Genomic DNA, 22,548 nt, shown 5'->3' with positions numbered 1-22,548 from the left:
GAACAGTTGATGTTGAGATGTGTCTGTTACTTGAACTCTGTGAAGCATTTATTTGGGCTGCAATTTCTGAGGCAGGTAACTCAAATGAACCTATCCTCTGCAGCAGAGGTAACTTTGGGTCTTCCTTTCCTGTAGCGGTCCTCATGAGAGGCAGTTTCATCATAGTGCTTGATGTTTTTTGCGACGGCACTTGAAGAAACATTCAAAGTCTTGACCTTTTCTGGATTGACGGACCTTCATGTCTTAAAGTAATGATGGACTGTCGTTTCTCCATGTTTATTTGAGCTGTTCTTGACATAATATGGACTTAGTCTTTTACCATATAGGACTATCTTCTGTATACCACCTCTACCTTGTCACACCACAACTGATTGGCTCAAACGCATTAAGAAGGATAGAAATTCCACAAATTAACTTTTAACAAGGCACACCTCTTAATTGAAATACATTTTTTATTTTTATTTAACCTTTTTTAACTAGGCAAATCAGTTAAGAACAGATGGAGATACAGAAAATGCTACTCGATAGATTGTCCTTCAGTCTCAGTTTCTGATAGAGAAGGAGACAGCAACAACAATCACTCACAGGGACAGAGATTATACTATATGTTTCTGAGACTGGAACCATCATCACTCACAGGGACAGAGATGTTATACTGTATGTTTCTGAGACTGAACCATCATCACTCACAGGGACAGAGATGTTATACTGTATGTTTCTGAGACTGAACCATCATCACTCACAGGGACAGAGATTATACTGTTTGTTTCTGAGACTGGAACCATCATCACTCACAGGGACAGAGATTATACTGTATGTTTCTGAGACTGGAACCATCATCACTCACAGGGACAGAGATGTTATACTGTATGTTTCTGAGACTGAACCATCATCACTCACAGGGACAGAGATGTTATACTGTATGTTTCTGAGACTGAAACCATCATCACTCACAGGGACAGAGATGTTATACTGTATGTTTCTGATACTGGAACCATCATCACTCAGAGAGACAGAGATGTTATACTGTATGTTTCTGAGACTGGACCATCATCACTCACAGGGACAGAGATGTTATACTGTATGTTTCTCAGACTGGAACCATCATCACTCACAGGGACAGAGATGTTATACTGTATGTTTCTGAGACTGGAACCATCATCACTCACAGGGACAGAGATGTTATACTGTATGTTTATGAGACTGGAACCATCATCACTCACAGGGACATAGGAGTTATACTGTATGTTTCTGAGACTGGAACCATCATCACTCACAGGAACAGAGGAGTTATACTGTATGTTTCTGAGACTGGAACCATCATCACTCACAGGGACAGAGATGTTATACTGTATGTTTCTGATACTGGAACCATCATCACTCACAGGGACAGAGATTATACTGTATGTTTCTGAGACTGGAACCATCATCACTCACAGGGACAGAGATTATACTGTATGTTTCTGAGACTGAAACCATCATCACTCACAGGGACAGAGATGTTATACTGTATGTTTCTGAGACGAACCATCATCACTCACAGGGACAGAGGAGTTATACTGTATGTTTCTGAGACTGGAACCATCATCACTCACAGGGACAGAGATGTTATACTGTATGTTTCTGAGACTGGAACCATCATCACTCACAGGGACAGAGATTATACTGTTTGTTTCTGAGACTGGAACCATCATCACTCACAGGGACAGAGATTATACTGTATGTTTCTGAGACTGGAACCATCATCACTCACAGGGACAGAGATTATACTGCATGTTTCTGAGACTGGAATCATCATCACTCACAGGGACAGAGATGTTATACTGTATGTTTCTGAGACTGGAACCATCATCACTCACAGGGACAGAGATTATACTGTTTGTTTCTGAGACTGGAACCATCATCACTCACAGGGACAGAGATGTTATACTGTATGTTTCTGAGACTGGAACCATCATCACTCACAGGGACAGAGATGTTATAATGTATGTTTCTGAGACTGAAACCATCATCACTCACAGGGACAGAGATGTTATACTGTATGTTTCTGAGACTGGAACCATCATCACTCACAGGGACAGAGAGATTATACTGTATGTTTCTGAGACTGGAACCATCATCACTCACAGGGACAGAGATTATACTGTTTGTTTCTGAGACTGGAACCATCATCACTCACAGGGACAGAGGAGTTATACTGTATGTTTCTGAGACTGGAACCATCATCACTCACAGGGACAGAGATGTTATAATGTATGTTTCTGAGACTGAAACCATCATCACTCACAGGGACAGAGATTATACTGTATGTTTCTGAGACTGGAACCATCATCACTCACAGGGACAGAGATTATACTGCATGTTTCTGAGACTGGAACCATCATCACTCACAGGGACAGAGATGTTATACTATATGTTTCTGAGACTGGAACCATCATCACTCACAGGGACAGAGATTATACTGTTTGTTTCTGAGACTGGAACCATCATCACTCACAGGGACAGAGGAGTTATACCGTATGTTTCTGAGACTGGAACCATCATCACTCACAGGGACAGAGATGTTATAATGTATGTTTCTGAGACTGAAACCATCATCACTCACAGGGACAGAGATTATACTGTATGTTTCTGAGACTGGAACCATCATCACTCACAGGGACAGAGATTATACTGCATGTTTCTGAGACTGGAACCATCATCACTCACAGGGACAGAGATGTTATACTGTATGTTTCTGAGACTGGAACCATCATCACTCACAGGGACAGAGATTATACTGTTTGTTTCTGAGACTGGAACCATCATCACTCACAGGGACAGAGATTATACTGTATGTTTCTGAGACTGGAACCATCATCACTCACAGGGACAGAGATTATACTGCATGTTTCTGAGACTGGAACCATCATCACTCACAGGGACAGAGATGTTATACTGTATGTTTCTGAGACTGGAACCATCATCACTCACAGGGACAGAGATTATACTGTTTGTTTCTGAGACTGGAACCATCATCACTCACAGGGACAGAGATGTTATACTGTATGTTTCTGAGACTGGAACCATCATCACTCACAGGGACAGAGTTGTTATAATGTATGTTTCTGAGACTGAAACCATCATCACTCACAGGGACAGAGATGTTATAATGTATGTTTCTGAGACTGGAACCATCATCACTCACAGGGACAGAGATGTTATACTGTATGTTTCTGAGACTGGAACCATCATCACTCACAGGGACAGAGATTATACTGTTTGTTTCTGAGACTGGAACCATCATCACTCACAGGGACAGAGGAGTTATACCGTATGTTTCTGAGACTGGAACCATCATCACTCACAGGGACAGAGATGTTATAATGTATGTTTCTGAGACTGAAACCATCATCACTCACAGGGACAGAGATTATACTGTATGTTTCTGAGACTGGAACCATCATCACTCACAGGGACAGAGATTATACTGCATGTTTCTGAGACTGGAACCATCATCACTCACAGGGACAGAGATGTTATACTGTATGTTTCTGAGACTGGAACCATCATCACTCACAGGGACAGAGATTATACTGTTTGTTTCTGAGACTGGAACCATCATCACTCACAGGGACAGAGATTATACTGTATGTTTCTGAGACTGGAACCATCATCACTCACAGGGACAGAGATTATACTGCATGTTTCTGAGACTGGAACCATCATCACTCACAGGGACAGAGATTATACCGTATGTTTCTGAGACTGGAACCATCATCACTCACAGGGACAGAGATGTTATAATGTATGTTTCTGAGACTGAAACCATCATCACTCACAGGGACAGAGATTATACTGTATGTTTCTGAGACTGGAACCATCATCACTCACAGGGACAGAGATTATACTGCATGTTTCTGAGACTGGAACCATCATCACTCACAGGGACAGAGATGTTATACTGTATGTTTCTGAGACTGGAACCATCATCACTCACAGGGACAGAGATTATACTGTTTGTTTCTGAGACTGGAACCATCATCACTCACAGGGACAGAGATTATACTGTATGTTTCTGAGACTGGAACCATCATCACTCACAGGGACAGAGATTATACTGCATGTTTCTGAGACTGGAACCATCATCACTCACAGGGACAGAGATGTTATACTGTATGTTTCTGAGACTGGAACCATCATCACTCACAGGGACAGAGATTATACTGTTTGTTTCTGAGACTGGAACCATCATCACTCACAGGGACAGAGATGTTATACTGTATGTTTCTGAGACTGGAACCATCATCACTCACAGGGACAGAGTTGTTATAATGTATGTTTCTGAGACTGAAACCATCATCACTCACAGGGACAGAGATGTTATAATGTATGTTTCTGAGACTGGAACCATCATCACTCACAGGGACAGAGATGTTATACTGTATGTTTCTGAGACTGGAACCATCATCACTCACAGGGACAGAGATTATACTGTTTGTTTCTGAGACTGGAACCATCATCACTCACAGGGACAGAGGAGTTATACCGTATGTTTCTGAGACTGGAACCATCATCACTCACAGGGACAGAGATGTTATAATGTATGTTTCTGAGACTGAAACCATCATCACTCACAGGGACAGAGATTATACTGTATGTTTCTGAGACTGGAACCATCATCACTCACAGGGACAGAGATTATACTGCATGTTTCTGAGACTGGAACCATCATCACTCACAGGGACAGAGATGTTATACTGTATGTTTCTGAGACTGGAACCATCATCACTCACAGGGACAGAGATTATACTGTTTGTTTCTGAGACTGGAACCATCATCACTCACAGGGACAGAGATTATACTGTATGTTTCTGAGACTGGAACCATCATCACTCACAGGGACAGAGATTATACTGCATGTTTCTGAGACTGGAACCATCATCACTCACAGGGACAGAGATGTTATACTGTATGTTTCTGAGACTGGAACCATCATCACTCACAGGGACAGAGATTATACTGTTTGTTTCTGAGACTGGAACCATCATCACTCACAGGGACAGAGATGTTATACTGGTATGTTTCTGAGACTGCAACCATCATCACTCACAGGGACAGAGATGTTATAATGTATGTTTCTGAGACTGAAACCATCATCACTCACAGGGACAGAGATGTTATACTGTATGTTTCTGAGACTGGAACCATCATCACTCACAGGGACAGAGAGATTATACTGTATGTTTCTGAGACTGGAACCATCATCACTCACAGGGACAGAGATTATACTGTTTGTTTCTGAGACTGGAACCATCATCACTCACAGGGACAGAGGAGTTATACTGTATGTTTCTGAGACTGGAACCATCATCACTCACAGGGACAGAGATGTTATAATGTATGTTTCTGAGACTGAAACCATCATCACTCACAGGGACAGAGATTATACTGTATGTTTCTGAGACTGGAACCATCATCACTCACAGGGACAGAGATTATACTGCATGTTTCTTAGACTGGAACCATCATCACTCACAGGGACAGAGATGTTATACTGTATGTTTCTGAGACTGGAACCATCATCACTCACAGGGACAGAGATTATACTGTTTGTTTCTGAGACTGGAACCATCATCACTCACAGGGACAGAGGAGTTATACTGTATGTTTCTGAGACTGGAACCATCATCACTCACAGGGACAGAGATGTTATAATGTATGTTTCTGAGACTGAAACCATCATCACTCACAGGGACAGAGATTATACTGTATGTTTCTGAGACTGGAACCATCATCACTCACAGGGACAGAGATTATACTGCATGTTTCTGAGACTGGAACCATCATCACTCACAGGGACAGAGATGTTATACTGTATGTTTCTGAGACTGGAACCATCATCACTCACAGGGACAGAGATTATACTGTTTGTTTCTGAGACTGGAACCATCATCACTCACAGGGACAGAGATTATACTGTATGTTTCTGAGACTGGAACCATCATCACTCACAGGGACAGAGATTATACTGCATGTTTCTGAGACTGGAACCATCATCACTCACAGGGACAGAGATGTTATACTGTATGTTTCTGAGACTGGAACCATCATCACTCACAGGGACAGAGATTATACTGTTTGTTTCTGAGACTGGAACCATCATCACTCACAGGGACAGAGGAGTTATACTGTATGTTTCTGAGACTGGAACCATCATCACTCACAGGGACAGAGATGTTATACTGTATGTTTCTGAGACTGGAACCATCATCACTCACAGGGACAGAGATGTTATACTGTATGTTTCTGAGACTGGAACCATCATCACTCACAGGGACAGAGATGTTATACTGTATGTTTCTGAGACTGGAACCATCATCACTCACAGGGACAGAGATTATACCACATGTTTCTGAGACTGGAACCATCATCACTCACAGGGACAGAGATTATACTGCATGTTTCTGAGACTGGAACCATCATCACTCACAGGGACAGAGATGTTATACTGTATGTTTCTGAGACTGGAACCATCATCACTCACAGGGACAGAGATGTTATACTGTATGTTTCTGAGACTGAACCATCATCACTCACAGGGACAGAGATGTTATACTGTATGTTTCTGAGACTGAACCATCATCACTCACAGGGACAGAGATTATACTGTTTGTTTCTGAGATTGGAACCATCATCACTCACAGGGACAGAGATGTTATACTGTATGTTTCTGAGACTGGAACCATCATCACTCACAGGGACAGAGATGTTATACTGTATGTTTCTGAGATTGGAACCATCATAACTCACAGGGACAGAGGAGTTATACTGTATGTTTCTGAGACTGGAACCATCATCACTCACAGGGACAGAGATGTTATACTGTATGTTTCTGAGATTGGAACCATCATAACTCACAGGGACAGAGGAGTTATACTGTATGTTTCTGAGACTGAAACCATCATCACTCACAGGGACAGAGTTGTTAAACTGTATGTTTCTGAGACTGGAACCATCATCACTCACAGGGACAGAGATGTTATACTGTATGTTTCTGAGACTGGAACCATCATCACTCACAGGGACAGAGATGTTATACTGTATGTTTCTGAGATTGGAACCATCATCACTCACAGGGACAGAGATGTTATACTGTATGTTTCTGAGACTGGAACCATCATCACTCACAGGGACAGAGGAGTTATACTGTATGTTTCTGAGACTGGAACCATCATCACTAACAGGGACAGAGATGTTATACTGTATGTTTCTGAGACTGGAACCATCATCACTCACAGGGACAGAGATGTTATACTGTATGTTTCTGAGATTGGAACCATCATCACTCACAGGGACAGAGATTATACTGTATGTTTCTGAGACTGAAACCATCATCACTCACAGGGATAGAGGAGTTATACTGTATGTTTCTGAGACTGGAACCATCATCACTCACAGGGACAGAGGAGTTATACTGTATGTTTCTGAGACTGGAACCATCATCACTCACAGGGACAGAGATGTTATACTGTATGTTTCTGAGACTGGAACCATCATCACTCACAGGGACAGAGGAGTTATACTCGATGTCCTGTTTTAGAGCTGTGTTTATACTGGTTAATTAGTGTCATGTACAATCATTCAACCTTGATGAGTAAGGTCACATGGTTGCTAGCCTTTGAGCGGGCTCTCATGTCAATAAACCATCTATTCGACATTCTATCCTGTACACTGTTGTGTTCCATATTCAAAAGGAACAGAACCCTGCTCCCTTTAACTGTGGATACAACACCTTACCTCCAGTTTATCTACAGAGAGAGTGAGAGAAGGGATTGGAACCACGGGAGTGCCCTGATCTCTGGCTGCCTTTTGTTCTCCCTCTGCCGAACCTCTCTCTCCATCCTTCCACCCCTCCTTCCTCAACTCCCATCCCTCTCTCCTCTCCTCTCCTCAGACATCTACACTCCTTTAATGGAGCCATCAATAAGAGATGAAGGGAGTGTGTGTGTGTATGTGTGTGTGTGTGTGTGTGTGTGTGTGTGTGTGTGTGTGTGTGTGTGTGTGTGTGTGTGTGTGTGTGTGTGTGTGTGTGTGTGTGTGTGTGTGTGTGTGTGTGTGTGTGTGTGTGTGTGTGTGTGTAACAGCTTCACACTGACACCAGCTACATGTTCATGGTCTTGTACGGCATAAACACAGCATCTACAGCTTGTGAGAACAGGTTCAAAATACCTGGGGAGAAAACAATGTGGTCTAAACGGTGCATTGGAAAAGTATTCAGACCCCTTCACTTTTTCCACATTTTGTTACTTTACAGCCTTATTCTGGATGGGGAGCGTCGCTGCACAGCTATTTTCAGGTTTCTCCAGAGATGTTCGATCGGGTTCAGGTCTTGGGCTCTGGCTGGGCCACTCAAGGACATTCAGAGACATGTCCCGAAACCACGCCTGAGTTGTCTTGGCTGTGTGCTTAGGGTCACTGTCCGGTTGGAAGGTGAACCTTCACCCCAGTCTGAGGTCCTGAGTGCTCTAGAGCAGGTTTCCATCAATGAGCTCTCTGTACTTTGCTCTGTTCGCCTTTCCCTCGATCCTGACTAGTCTCCCAGTCCATACCGCTGAAAAACATCCTCACAGCATGATGCTGCCACCACCATGCTTCACCGTAGGGATGGTGCCAGGTTTCCTCCAGACATGACGCTCAGCATTCAGGTAAAGGAGTTCAATCTTGGTTTCATCAGCACATATAGTCTTGTTTCTCATGGTCTGAGAGTCCTTTAGGTGCCTTTTGGCAAACTCCAAGCAGGCTGTCATGTGCCTTTTACTGAGGAGTAGCTTCCATCTGGCCACGCACCCATAAAGGCCTGATTGGTGGAGTGCTGCAGAGATTGTTGTCCTTCTGGAATGTTCTCCCATCATCACACAGGAACTCTGTATCTCTGTCAGAGTGATCACCGGGTTGTTGGTCACCTCCCTGACCAAGGCCCTTCTCCCCCGACTGCTCAGATTGGCCGAGCGGCCAGTTCTAGGTAGAGTCTTGGTGGTTCCAAACTTCTTCCATTTAAGAATGATGGAGGCCACTGTGTTCTTGGGGATCTTCAATGCTGCAGAAATGTTTTGCTACCCTTCCCCAGATCAGTGCCTCGACACAATCCTGTCTCAGAGCTCTATGGACAATTCCTTCGACCTCATGGCTTGGTTTTTGCTCTGACATGCACTGTCAACTGTGAGACATTATATAGAAAGGTGTGTGTCTTTCCAAATCATGTCCAATCAATTGAATTTATCACAGGTGGACTCCAATCAAGTTGTAGAAACATCTCAAGGATGATCAATGGAAACAGGATGCACCTGAGCTCAATTTCGAGTCTCATAGCAAAGGGTCTGAATACTTATGTAAATAAGGTATTTCTGTTTTTTCGATGTCTAAAAACCTGTTTTCGCTTTGTTATTGTTAGGTATCATGTATAGATCGATTTTTTTATTTAATCAATTTTAGTATAAGGCTGTAACTTAACAAATTGTGTGAAATGTCAAGGGGTCTGAATACTTTCCAAATGCACTGTATGTCCCATAGATTGAGTATATACTACCATATATACAGTTTTTACTACCATAGATACAATATATACTACCATAGATACAGTATATACTACCATAGATACAGTATCTACTACCATAGATACAGTATCTACTACCATAGATACAGTATATACTGCCGTAGATACAGTATATACTACCATAGATACAGTATTTACTACCATAGATACATTATATACTACAATAGATACAGTATTTACTACCCTAGATATAGTATTTACTACCCTAGATATAGTACATACTACCATAGATACAGTATGTACTACCATAGATACAGTATATACTACCATAGATACAGTATGTACTACCATAAATACAGTATTTACTACCATATATATAGTATTTACTACCATAGATATAGTATATACTACCGTAGATACAGTATATACTACCGTAGATACAGTATACACTACCATAGATACAGTATATACTACCATATATACAGTATATACTACCATAGGTACAGTATACACTACCATATATATAGTATATATACTACCATAGGTACACTATGTACTACCACATTAAGTACTGGGGAACATGGCCCTACAGTTGATTATGATACTGTCATTTGTTTTAAACTCAACTTTAAAATACTCAACTGTGTAACACATAACTGATGAGGACATTTAGATGATTGTAGTGGTCGGGGGGGTGTTCTGTTCTCAACAGCAGTACACAGTGGGCTAACATGTGACCATTCTGATTGAGGAACAACAGCCATTCTCTCTCTGTCCCCCTCCCTCCCTTCCTCTCTCCATCTATCAGACAGAAAGAACAGAGAGAGAGAGCGAGAGAGAAGCCTATCCTCATGCTCCCTGTCTATAACAGTATCTGTTCAACAGCCTGTCTGTCCTTAATTGACAAGTGTCCATATGGAGTGGTTGGGTGGTGATGTCATAAGGACCACTATCTCACAACGCTCTCTAACATACAGTAGAAGTAGACGCAATGGGGGCTCTTCCCCAAACTAATTCAAGGCATTCAATATTTCAATAAACAACATCACAGAAGACAATGCAATTCAACCAATCAGAAATGACAAGGTGGGACACTGACTTAAGCTGAATAAATGTGGATTAGTTGATTGGAAATAAACAGAAGTTCTAGACCTTCACATGTGCATCTCACACTGTGTAGAAATCTGCTAAATAATAATAAGACTTGAGCAGTGAGGTTTTTGTTCTCTATTTTGGTTAGGCCAGGGTGTGACTAGGGTGGGCATTCTATGTCCTTTTTTCTATGTTTTTGTATTTCATTGTTTTCGCCTGGTATGGCTCTCAATCAGGGACAGCTGTACGTCGTTGTCGCTGATTGGGAGCCATACTTAGGTAGCCTGTTTTCCTTTGGGTTTTGTGGGTGGTTAATTTCTGTTTAGTTGTCTAACCTGACAGAACTGTGGGCTGTCGTTTTGTTTATAGTGTTCTCTGTTTAATAAATTACAAGATGAGCACTAACCACGCTGCGCCTTGATCTACTCCATTCAACAGCCGTTACAAGCAGCTTTCACCAGAACAGGGAAATTGAATGTGTGCCCATTTTACAGTTGTAATATCTTAAATTTGATCAATGTTGTTGCAGATAATTTTCCTGTGTAGCAGGAAATGCAAATGGTAGTGTTTAAGGATTAAAATGGCTTCTAAAGATTGTAAAATCCACTTTAAAATATTCAGACTTGATTTATCCTAACTAAAAATGTTACATCCCCTACAAAAATGTATATTGTTTATAAACAAGATAATAATTCACATTTCCTGTTGCTGCAGGATTATATCAGTGCTTTGAGAAACTGGTCAAATGAAGATACAACATCTGTATTTTTTTATTTATTTCACCTTTATTTAACCAGGTAGGCAAGTTGAGAACAAGTTCTCATTTACAACTGTGACCTGGCCAAGATAAAGCAAAGCAGTTCGACACATATAACAACACAGAGTTACACATGGAGTAACTGTATGTTTCTCATGAATGTTGAAATGGTTTAACACCCAGTCAGAGGGTTCAGATTCATGGAGATGACTACTAATCTGCACCATACGGTCTATTGTATTTCACCCCACTGTCCTCTTAAGACTTAACCTGTGGATGATGGGGGGAGGGAGGGGTGCAACACTTGTCTCTCTCATACACAAATCCTGTCAATTTGTCCTGGGTTACAGTTAGTGTTGTAGTGATATAGATCAATACAGCATGCAGAGAGAAGAGATAAGAAGCTCCACACACACACACACACACACACACACACACAGCCAGCCTGTCTGGTGCCTCAGAGGGACAGGCCTCATTTCAGGGCTTTCCAGGTCTCTCTTTCTCATTCTCTTTTTCAGGGCTTCTCCTGTTCCTGCTGCCTGGCCTTCTGTCAGACACTCTGTCTCTGCTGTATTGAACCACAGCCTTGTGACACACACAAACAAACACACACACACACTTGTACCAGCCTGCAGCCATCATCACAATACTAGTTAGTTATCTCCTTGAGAAAACTATAAATAAACCACAGCATCAACCATGGACTTGCAGAGGCGGTAGCAGAGAGAACAGTCTATGACTTGGGTGGCTGGAGTCTTTGACAATTTTTTGGGCCTTCCTCTGACACCGCCTAGTATATAGGTCCTGGATGGTAGGAAGCTTGGCCCCAGTGATGTACTGGGCTGTACGCACTACCCTCTGTAGAGCCTTATGGTCGGATGCCGAACAATTGCCATACCAGGCGGTGATGCAACCGGTCAGGATGCTCTCGATGGTGCAGCTAAAAAACATTTTGAGGATCTGTAGACCAATGACAAATCTTTTCAGTCTCTTGAGGGGGAAAAAGTGTTGTCGTGCCCTTTTCACGACTGTCTTGGTGTGTTAGACCATGATAGTTTGTTGGTGATGTGGACACCAAGGAACTTGAAGCTCTCGACCCGCTCCACTACAGCTCTGTCGATGTTAATGGGGGCCTGTTCGGCCCTCCTTTTCCTGTAGTCCACGATCAGCTCCTTTGTCTTGCTCACATTGAGGGAGAGGTTGTTGTCCTGGCACCACACTGCCAGGTCTCTGACCTCCTCCCTACAGGCTGTCTTCTCGTTGTCGGTGATCAGGCCTTCCACTGTTGTGTCGTCAACAAACTTAGTGATGGTGTTGGAGTCGTGCTTGGTCATGCAGTCGTGGGATTACGTCTAGATGATTAATGAGAAGGAAATGCTGCCTTGTGTTTTTATCAAGTTTAGGGTGTAAAAGTTAGATTTATCAAGATACATGCCATGGATTTGGTCACAGGAACTGGTCACAGGAAGTGGCCACAGAAACCAACGTGTGTGTGTGCATGCGTGCGTGTGTGTGTGTGTGTCTGCTTGTGTGCGTGCATATGTGTGTGTGTCTATTTAAATCAGTTGAATGATTCATGACACAGGGAACAAGTGTCTCAACACCAAATAGCGTTGAATTAAAGCAGGGGAATTAACGCCGCAGATTTCTACAGCCTGGCAGAGAGACAGAGGTAGCAACAGGGAGAGAGAGAAGGAGAGAGAGCACTTAGAAGACAGGATGACTCGCTTTTACAAAATAAGACCAATTCATTCATTTCAATCTCAAGTGGTCAGATTAAACCAGATCACATCTTGTTCTGATAGAACATTTGATCTAAGTTATTACTCCTACCACTTAATGATGCACTTCTAATGTACCTCCCTGGAATACATCACTTCTAATGTACCTCTCTGGAATACATCACTTCTAATGTACCTCTCTAGAATACATCACTTCTAATGTACTTCTCTGGAATACATCACTTCTAATGTACCTCTCTGGGATACATCACTTCTAATGTACCACTCTGGAATACAGCACTTCTAATGTACCTCTCTAGAATACATCACTTCTAATGTACATCTCTGGGATACATCACTTCTAATGTACCTCTCTGGAATACATCACTTCTAATGTACCTCTCTGGAATACACTTCTAATGTACCTCTCTGGAATACATCACTTCTAATGTACCTCTCTAGAATACATCACTTCTAATGTACCTCTCTGGAATACATCACTTCTAATGTACCTCTGGAATACACTTCTAATGTACCTCTCTGGAATACATCACTTCTAATGTACCTCTCTAGAATACATCCCTTCTAATGTACCTCTCTAGAATACATCACTTCTAATGTACCTCTCTAGAATACATCCCTTCTAATGTACCTCTCTAGAATACATCACTTCTAATGTACCTCTCTGGGATACATTACTTCTAATGTACCTCTCTGGAATATATCACTTCTAATGTACCTCTCTAGAATACATCACTTCTAATGTACCTCTGGAATACATCACTTCTAATGTACCTCTCTGGAATACATCACTTCTAATGTACCTCTCTGGAATACATCACTTCTAATGTACCTCTGGAATACACTTCTAATGTACCTCTCTGGAATACATCACTTCTAATGTACCTCTCTGGAATACATCACTTCTAATGTACCTCTCTAGAATACATCACTTCTAATGTACCTCTCTGGAATATATCACTTCTAATGTACCTCTCTGGAATACATCACTTCTAATGTACCTCTCTGGAATACATCACTTCTAATGTACCTCTCTGGAATACATCACTTCTAATGTACCTCTCTAGAATACATCACTTCTAATGTACCTCTCTAGAATACATCACTTCTAATGTACCTCTCTGGAATACATCCCTTCTAATGTACCGCTCTGGAAAACATCACTTCTAATGTACCTCTCTAGAATACATCACTTCTAATGTACCTCTCTAGAATACATCACTTCTAATGTACCTCTCTGGAATACATCACTTCTAATGTACCTCTCTGGAATACATCACTTCTAATGTACCTCTCTGGAATACATCACTTCTAATGTACCTCTCTGGAATACATCACTTCTAATGTACCTCTCTGGAATACATCACTTCTAATGTACCTCTCTGGAATACATCACTTCTAATGTACCTCTCTGGAATACATCACTTCTAATGTACCTCTCTAGAATACATCACTTCTAATGTACCTCTCTAGAATACATCACTTCTAATGTACCTCTCTGGAATACATCCCTTCTAATGTACCTCTCTGGAATACATCACTTCTAATGTACCTCTCTAGAATACATCACTTCTAATGTACCTCTCTGGAATACATCACTTCTAATGTACCTCTGGAATACACTTCTAATGTACCTCTCTAGAATACATCACTTCTAATGTACCTCTCTAGAATACATCACTTCTAATGTACCTCTCTAGAATACATCACTTCTAATGTACCTCTCTGGAATACATCACTTCTAATGTACCTCTCTGGTATACATCATATCTAATGTACCTCTCTGGAATACATCACTTCTAATGTACCTCTCTGGGATACATCACTTCTAATGTACCTCTGGAATACACTTCTAATGTACCTCTCTAGAATACATCACTTCTAATGTACCTCTCTAGAATACATCACTTCTAATGTACCTCTCTGGAATACATCACTTCTAATGTACCTCTCTAGAATACATCACTTCTAATGTACCTCTCTAGAATACATCACTTCTAATGTACCTCTCTGGAATACATCACTTCTAATGTACCTCTCTGGGATACATCACTTCTAATGTACCTCTCTAGAATACATCACTTCTAATGTACCTCTCTAGAATACATCACTTCTAATGTACCTCTCTGGAATATATCACTTCTAATGTACCTCTCTGGAATACATCACTTCTAATGTACCTCTCTAGAATACATCACTTCTAATGTACCTCTCTGGAATACATCACTTCTAATGTACCTCTGGAATACACTTCTAATGTACCTCTCTAGAATACATCACTTCTAATGTACCTCTCTAGAATACATCACTTCTAATGTACCTCTCTGGAATACATCACTTCTAATGTACCTCTCTAGAATACATCACTTCTAATGTACCTCTCTGGAATACATAACAAAATACTCTCAGAACTGTTTCCAACATATAGGCCTTTAATCTCTGCTTCCTGTTATCCAATACATCATGGATATATGTTCTATGACTAATGTTGCTACTGCTGTTAGGCCTCTTGCCCTTCTGTCTGGTTGGCACACAGAGCTTGGCAATAAGCACAGGAATGGCATCTCACGTGTATGTGTGTTACATTCACACACACACACACACACACACACACACACACACACACACACACACACACACACACACACACACACACACACACACACACACACACACACACACACACGTAGGACCGACAACACTACACTAACAGCATCCTGTCCTGCTGTGCTGTTGCAGATACAGTCTCTATTGGGGTGATGAGTAAGCAGCAACCTGATTGCTGCACTGAACAGAGAGAGCATCCAGTCAGCATAGAGAGGTACAGGTGTAGGATCTTAATTTGATCCCCCTGTTGCGGGAAATGTTTTACTTGTAGTGTATTTGAGGTTTAAAAAGGATTCTGAAGTTTGTAATTTTCACTTTGAAATTTCAGACCTGATTTTCCCTTACGAAAAATGTATCAACCCCTACAAAAATGTCCATTAATTATAATCCTAATACTAAAGGCTTGTTTTCCTGCTGTATGAGCAAACTTGCTCATATTATGATCCTACATCTGTACAGGGAGGGTTCACTCACTCAGCAGGTTTGAGGGGCACACTGACTTTGTTTCTGATATAAAACCTGATGGGATTGATGAAATTCATGTCTTATTCTATGGCAGGTGTGGAATCCTCTTTCACCTCTGGATTCCATATATCTATGATGACAACGTTCAATGATCTCTGAAGGCATCAAGGGAACAGGTGGGTTATAATTGTACACGAGAGAGAAAATATAATTTCTATAATAGATGAATAGATGCAGTTGACGGATATACCATAATGGGATCCATCTAATCCTTGTGAAAGCCTAGAATTCTGGGAGAGAGGAGAAGGGAGAACAGTGGTAGGATGTTCCTGTATGGACACACACACAGACAGCACTCTGCAGGCAGAAACACTGTCTACAATTCCTCTCATTCCTGAGTTGTTTGAATCATATATACAGTGCCTTCAGAAAATATTCATACCCCTTGATTCATACCACATTTTGTTGTGTTACAGCCTGAATTCAAAAAGGATTAAATATATGTTTTTCCTCACCCATCTACACACAATAACCCATAATGATAAAGTGAAAACATGTTTTTAGAAATGTTTGCAAATTTATTGCAAATGAAATACACAAATATCTAAATTACATAAGTATTCACACCCCTGAGTCAATACATGTTAGAATCACCTTTGGCAGCAAATATAGCTGTGAGTCTTTCTGGACAAGTCTCTAAGTGTCACGCCCTGACCATAGAGAGCCCTTGGATTCTCTATAGTGGTTTAGGTCAGGGTGTGACTAGGGGGGTGTTCTAGAATGTGTATTTCTATGTTGGTGGTTTTGTATGGTTCCCAATTAGAGGCAGCTGGTAATCGTTGCCGCTAATTGGGGATCTTAATATTTAGGAAGCCCTATCTCCCACCTGCTTTGTGGGATATTGTTTGTGTTAGTGTGTTTGGGCACTAAGTCCTCACGGTCTTTGTAAGTTTTGTTATTTTGTTTTGTTAGTTTCACTTAAATAAATATATGGAACTATACTCACGCTGCGCCTTGGTCCGCTCATTTCCAAGAATGTGGCACTAAGAGCTTTGAACACCTGGATTGTACAATGTTTGCCCATTATTCTTTTCAGAATTCTTAAAGCTCTGTCAAATTGGTCATTGCCAGACAACCATTTTCAAGTCTTGCCATTGATTTTCAACCAGATTTAAGTCAAAACTGTAACTCGGCCACCCAGGAACATTTACTGTATTCTTGGTAAGTAACTCCAGTGTATATTTGGCCTTGTGTCTTAGGTTATTGTCCTGCTGAAAGGTTAATTAATCTCCCAGTGTCTGTTGGGAAGCAGACTGAAGTAGGTTTTCCTCTAGGATTTTGCCTTATTCTGAAAAACTCCTCAGTCCTTAACGATTACAAGCATACCCATAACATGATGCAGCCACCATATGGAGAGTGGTACTCAGTAATGTGTTGTATTGGATTTGCACCAAACATAACACTTTGTATTCGAAAAAAAAAAAGTTAAATGCTTTGCCACATTTTTTTTTGCAGTATTAGTGCCTTGTTGCTAACAAGGTGCATGTTTTGGGATATTTTTATTCTGTAAAGGCTTCCTTCCTTTCACTCAGTCAATTAGTATTGTAGAGTAACTACAATGTTGTCTTTGTGGTTGAATCTATCTTTGAAATGAACTGCTCGACTGAGGGACTTTACAGATAATTGTATGTGTGGGGTAAAGCCATGAGGTAATTATTCACAAATCATGTTAAACACTGTTGTTGTGACGGTCGTCAAAAGGAGTAGACCAAGGTGCAGCGTGGTAAGTGCTCATATTTCTTTATTGTAACTCAGAACACTAAATCAAAATAATAAACAACAAAAAACGCCTGTCACGTTCTGCAGGCTTACTGAGCTGTACAAAAACAAGATCCCACACTGAAGGAGGGAAAAAGGCTGCCTAAGTTCCTAATCAGAGACAACGATAGACAGCTGCCTCTGATTAGGAACCACACTCGGCCAATCAAAGGAAAAAACAACATAGAAATATAACACACAGACTGCCCACCCCACACCCTGACCTAACAAAATAGAGAAATAAAACGTCTCTCTCAGGTCAGGGCGTGACAGTTATTGCACACAGAGTGAGTCCATGCAACTTATTATGTGAGTTGTTAAGCACATTTTCACTCCTGAACTTATTTAGACTTGTCATAACAAAGGGGTTGAATACTCCATTCTGCCTTTCATTCTGATTCTCATAGCCTCAACAAAAACATGGACTGGTGCTGGTACTGTGGATAAAAGGCCTACAAATCAAATTGTATTTGTTATATGCGCCAAAAACAACAGATGTAAACCTTACGGTGAACTGCTTACTTACGAGCCCTTAACCAACAATGCAGTTGTAAAAAAGAAACTAAAACATTTGCTATATGAACTAAAGTAAAAATAATAACAGAAGAAAATAACAATAACATACAAGGGGTACCAGTACAGAGTCAATGTGCAGGGGAATGTGTGCGTGTGTGTGTGTGTGTGTGTGTGTGTGTGTGTGTGTGTGTGTGTGTGTGTGTGTGTGTGTGTGTGTGTGTGTGTGTGTGTGTGTGTGTGTGGTTAGGGTCCAGTGAGTGTACATTGAGCCTGTGCAAGAGAGTCAGTGCAAAACATAAAAGATGCCTATTAAATTAACAACTTAAGCTTCGGCACAAAGGCAGAGTTTTCATCCCTGTTTTCTGCTCTAGGGGGGCGGTCTGCATTGCTAGCTCAGACACAGCCACTGAAGCTCAGATCAACACCCTCAGTTTGGAGACATCAGAGAGAGAAACTCAAGATCAACACCCTCAGCTTGGAGACATCAGAGAGAGAAACTCAAGATCAACACCCTCAGTTTGGAGACATCAGAGAGAGAAACTCAAGATCAACACCCTCAGCTTGGAGACATCAGAGAGAGAAACTCAAGATCAACACCCTCAGTTTGGAGACATCAGAGAGAGAAACTTACAGAAAGTCTGAATGAAAGAAACAGAGACTCCTGTGGAAGATGAAAATAAATAAAAATCTCCCTCACACAAACACATTCTACACATTTTGCCATGGGGCAAAGAGAAAATGTGCAACTTATACCTAATCTCATGCTCTTTTACACATTTTCCCATGAGGCTGAGAGAAAATGTTGCTGTTTTATAGCTAACTTTCTGCAATTCGTATTGCCATGGGTCAGAGAGAAACATTTTCAGTTTTCTAGCTAATCATGCTATTGTACACATTTTGCAATTAGGCTGAGAGAATTTAGCATGTTTAAAGCTAAATTCCTGCAATTCTACACATATTGCCATGAGGCAGAAAGAAAACAATTGCAGTTTTATAGCTAATCATGCTATTCTACACATTTTTCAATGAGTATGAGCAGAAATGTTGCAGTCTGACAGCTGATTTACTGTCATTCAAGGCCTACTATATCTGGGGGTGGGGTGGAGGGGGAGTGGCACACTATAACCCACTGCGGGGATGTGGTATGCCAGTGTTTACTAAACCTACAACTCCAGACATGGGATTAGAAGTCACAATATGGGGACAGCTGAATGGCAGAATGAAAGACTTCTGTATGGACTGGGATTTCTATTTTGGATCTTTGTTATGCTGATCCACTTTTTGCAAAGGATTGGGATAAATAGTCTATCATTTATAGACTGAAACAATAATGTCGCTGCCAATAGTTCACTGCAGCCTGGCACCAGGCCACGATGGTGTTATCTATTATGACGGGGTTATCTGTTATCGTCATACAGTAGGCCTAGGATAACGTTAATGCTTTATCACGCTATGGGTGAAACGTCAAGACCAAACGTCCATCCTAGTAGTAGACCTGCTGATTGTAACTCAATAGGCTACCTGCTTTTTAACGTGTGTAGGCTATTTGAACTCAATGTCTTATGACATAACAGAAGATTAGTCGCACGTGCAAACATAAACAAGATCAAAGTACAATGTGAGAGTAATATTTTTTTACCTTTATTTAACTAGGCAAGTCAGTTAAGAACAAATTCTTATTTTCAATGACGGCCTAGGAACAGTAGGTTAACTGCCTTGTTCAGGGGCAGAACGGCAAATTTGTACCTTGGGGAATCGATCTTGCAAGCTTTCGGTTACTTGTCCAATGCTCTAACCACTAGGCTACCTGCCTCTAACCACTAGGCTACCTGCCTCTAACGACTAGGCTACCTGCCTCTAACGACTAGGCTACCTGCCTCTAACCACTAGGCTACCTTCCTCTAACCACTAGGCTACCTGCCTCTAACCACTAGGCTACCTTCCTCTAACCACTAGGCTACCTGCTCTAACCACTAGGCTACCTGCCTCTAACGACTAGGCTACCTGCCTCTAACCACTAGGCTACCTTCCTCTAACCACTAGGCTACCTGCTCTAACCACTAGGCTACCTGCCTCTAACCACTAGGCTACCTGCTCTACCACTATGCTACCTTCCTCTAACCACTAGGCTACCTTCCTCTAACCACTAGTCTACCTGCTCTAACCACTAGTCTACCTGCTCTACCACTAGTCTACCTGCTCTACCAATATTCTACCTGCCTCTAACCACTAGGCTACCTGCTCTACCACTATTCTACCTGCCTCTAACCACTAGGCTACCTGCCTCTAACCACTAGGCTACCTGCCTCTAACCACTAGGCTACCTGCCTCTAACCACTAGGCTACCTGCCTCTAACCACTAGGCTACCTGCCTCTAACCACTAGGCTACCTGCCGCCCCGTGAGAGTAAAGCATTGATATGGGTCAAATACAGTTATCGGGTCTTACCTTGGAAAAGAAAGGCTCTGCTCTCATTGTGGAACCCCTGAACTTGAAAAACTCCAGCGTAAGACTCTCCCAACTTCAGCTCATCGAATACGTTGATGCGGAGGGCAGGGTCGACCCCAAAGCCTAGAGCTGGATGAGAGAGACCGGATAGATAGAAAGAGTCCGGCAGCGGCAGAGACAGCGTTAGTTCAGCACCATGGACAGCGACCGGCAGCCCGACACCTTGGCGTGGACACAGCGCAGCCGGCTATTGCTGCTATATCATGATGTAATGCTGCGAAACTTCCATTCTGATAGGTTACAACTTCCTACACAGCCAAAATGGTGAAATGATTGTAAAACATACATTAAGAAATACATTAATTCAGTTATCAACTGAAACCACGTCACAGTAACATACTAAAATCAAAACATGACCGTTATGGGAAATCAGTCAACGTAATTGCGTAACAAAATGCGGACGTTTAGCTTACCTGGGAAGATGGCAAATATACTGTACAAAAAATCAAGTTTGAATAGTCCCATCATGAATGGAAAATAATCACAACGATTAGTCCATGCTTATCTGTCCACTTTCAAAAATACTGGTGGTACTAAAATACCGCAGGCGATACGCGTCAGTCAGAAGAAAACCACATGCTCGCAAAATGACGAGTCTTCTAATATCGACCGTCGGCGTTCTTAGAACTTTTAAGACCAATTAGAAATAATTGACGTCAAAATATTCCATTCAGCATCCGTGATGATTCAGAAGAGAGCGCTGAAGACAGGTGCAACATCATCACTATACGGGCTGCTAGCTGGTGAGTGAGTGAGAGGAGGCTGGTATGTGGAGACTCATGGAAAGCGAAAAGACAGCGTCTGTGTTCTGTCCTGCCCCCTTTTGGTCTACGGTGGAACACAATCCAGGAGATCAGACTGATTACACTTCTGCCATCTGTCAGATTTCTCAACATTACCAAATGACCGTAGGAGAGTTGCATTTAACGTTTGATATTCAATGATAGTAATTTAATCAGCTAATATTTTCAGCTGGGTGTTTTCCGTGATCCTCTGCCACTCTTAGCCTACTGCAGGTGTTTTTTCAGGGTGGCAAAACAATCTTTAGAAAATACAAAATGTTCCCTTCAATATTAAAATGCATTGAGAGCTACATTCCACGCACCACATCATCAGCCAGTAGAGAGAAGAACTCCCTGGGCATCTAAACTATTAACATACCATTATCATTAACATCCCATTATCATTAACATCCTGTCCACCATTATCTGATTAATTACTCTTAAAGAACAGATGCACACTCAGAAAGCCAGTCCTTATGAACTGTAGTTAAAAGGTTAAAAGTGCATGCTAGTCAGTAATCTGTCAACTCATTACAATCAGAACCACAGCTAGCTACTTCACTTTTCAGTCTGGTCTGTCAGTCTGGCCTGTCAGTCTGGTCTGTCTGTCTGGTCTTTCTGTCTGGTCTTTCTGTCTGGTCTTTCTGTCTGGTCTTTCTGTCTGGTCTTTCTGTCTGGTCTTCCTGCCTGTCTGGTCTTTCTGTCTGGTCTTCCTGCCTGTCTGGT

The 22,548-nt window shown here is 41.6% G+C and overlaps 1 protein-coding gene across 1 annotated transcript in view; it reads right to left on the bottom strand.

The window, feature by feature from the left end:
* The window catches only part of nel (NEL protein), a 174,985-nt gene extending 153,207 nt beyond the window's left edge, over positions 1–21,778 (bottom strand). Inside the window, exons 1-2 of the mRNA NM_001140146.1 lie at positions 21,454–21,778; positions 20,981–21,109 (exon numbers count right to left, since the gene is read on the bottom strand). Coding sequence (NP_001133618.1) covers positions 20,981–21,109; positions 21,454–21,508 — 184 coding nt within the window. The 5' untranslated portion in view covers positions 21,509–21,778. The remainder of the gene's footprint in view (positions 1–20,980; positions 21,110–21,453) is intronic.
* Positions 21,779–22,548: the final 770 nt, after the last annotated feature.

The sequence above is a fragment of the Salmo salar genome, chromosome 17 (genome assembly GCF_965601325.2).
Source record: "Salmo salar chromosome 17, fSalSal1, whole genome shotgun sequence".
NCBI lineage: Eukaryota > Metazoa > Chordata > Actinopteri > Salmoniformes > Salmonidae > Salmo > Salmo salar.
The sequence above is the reverse complement of the archived record's forward strand: the minus strand, read 5'-3'. Positions and strand labels throughout refer to the sequence as shown.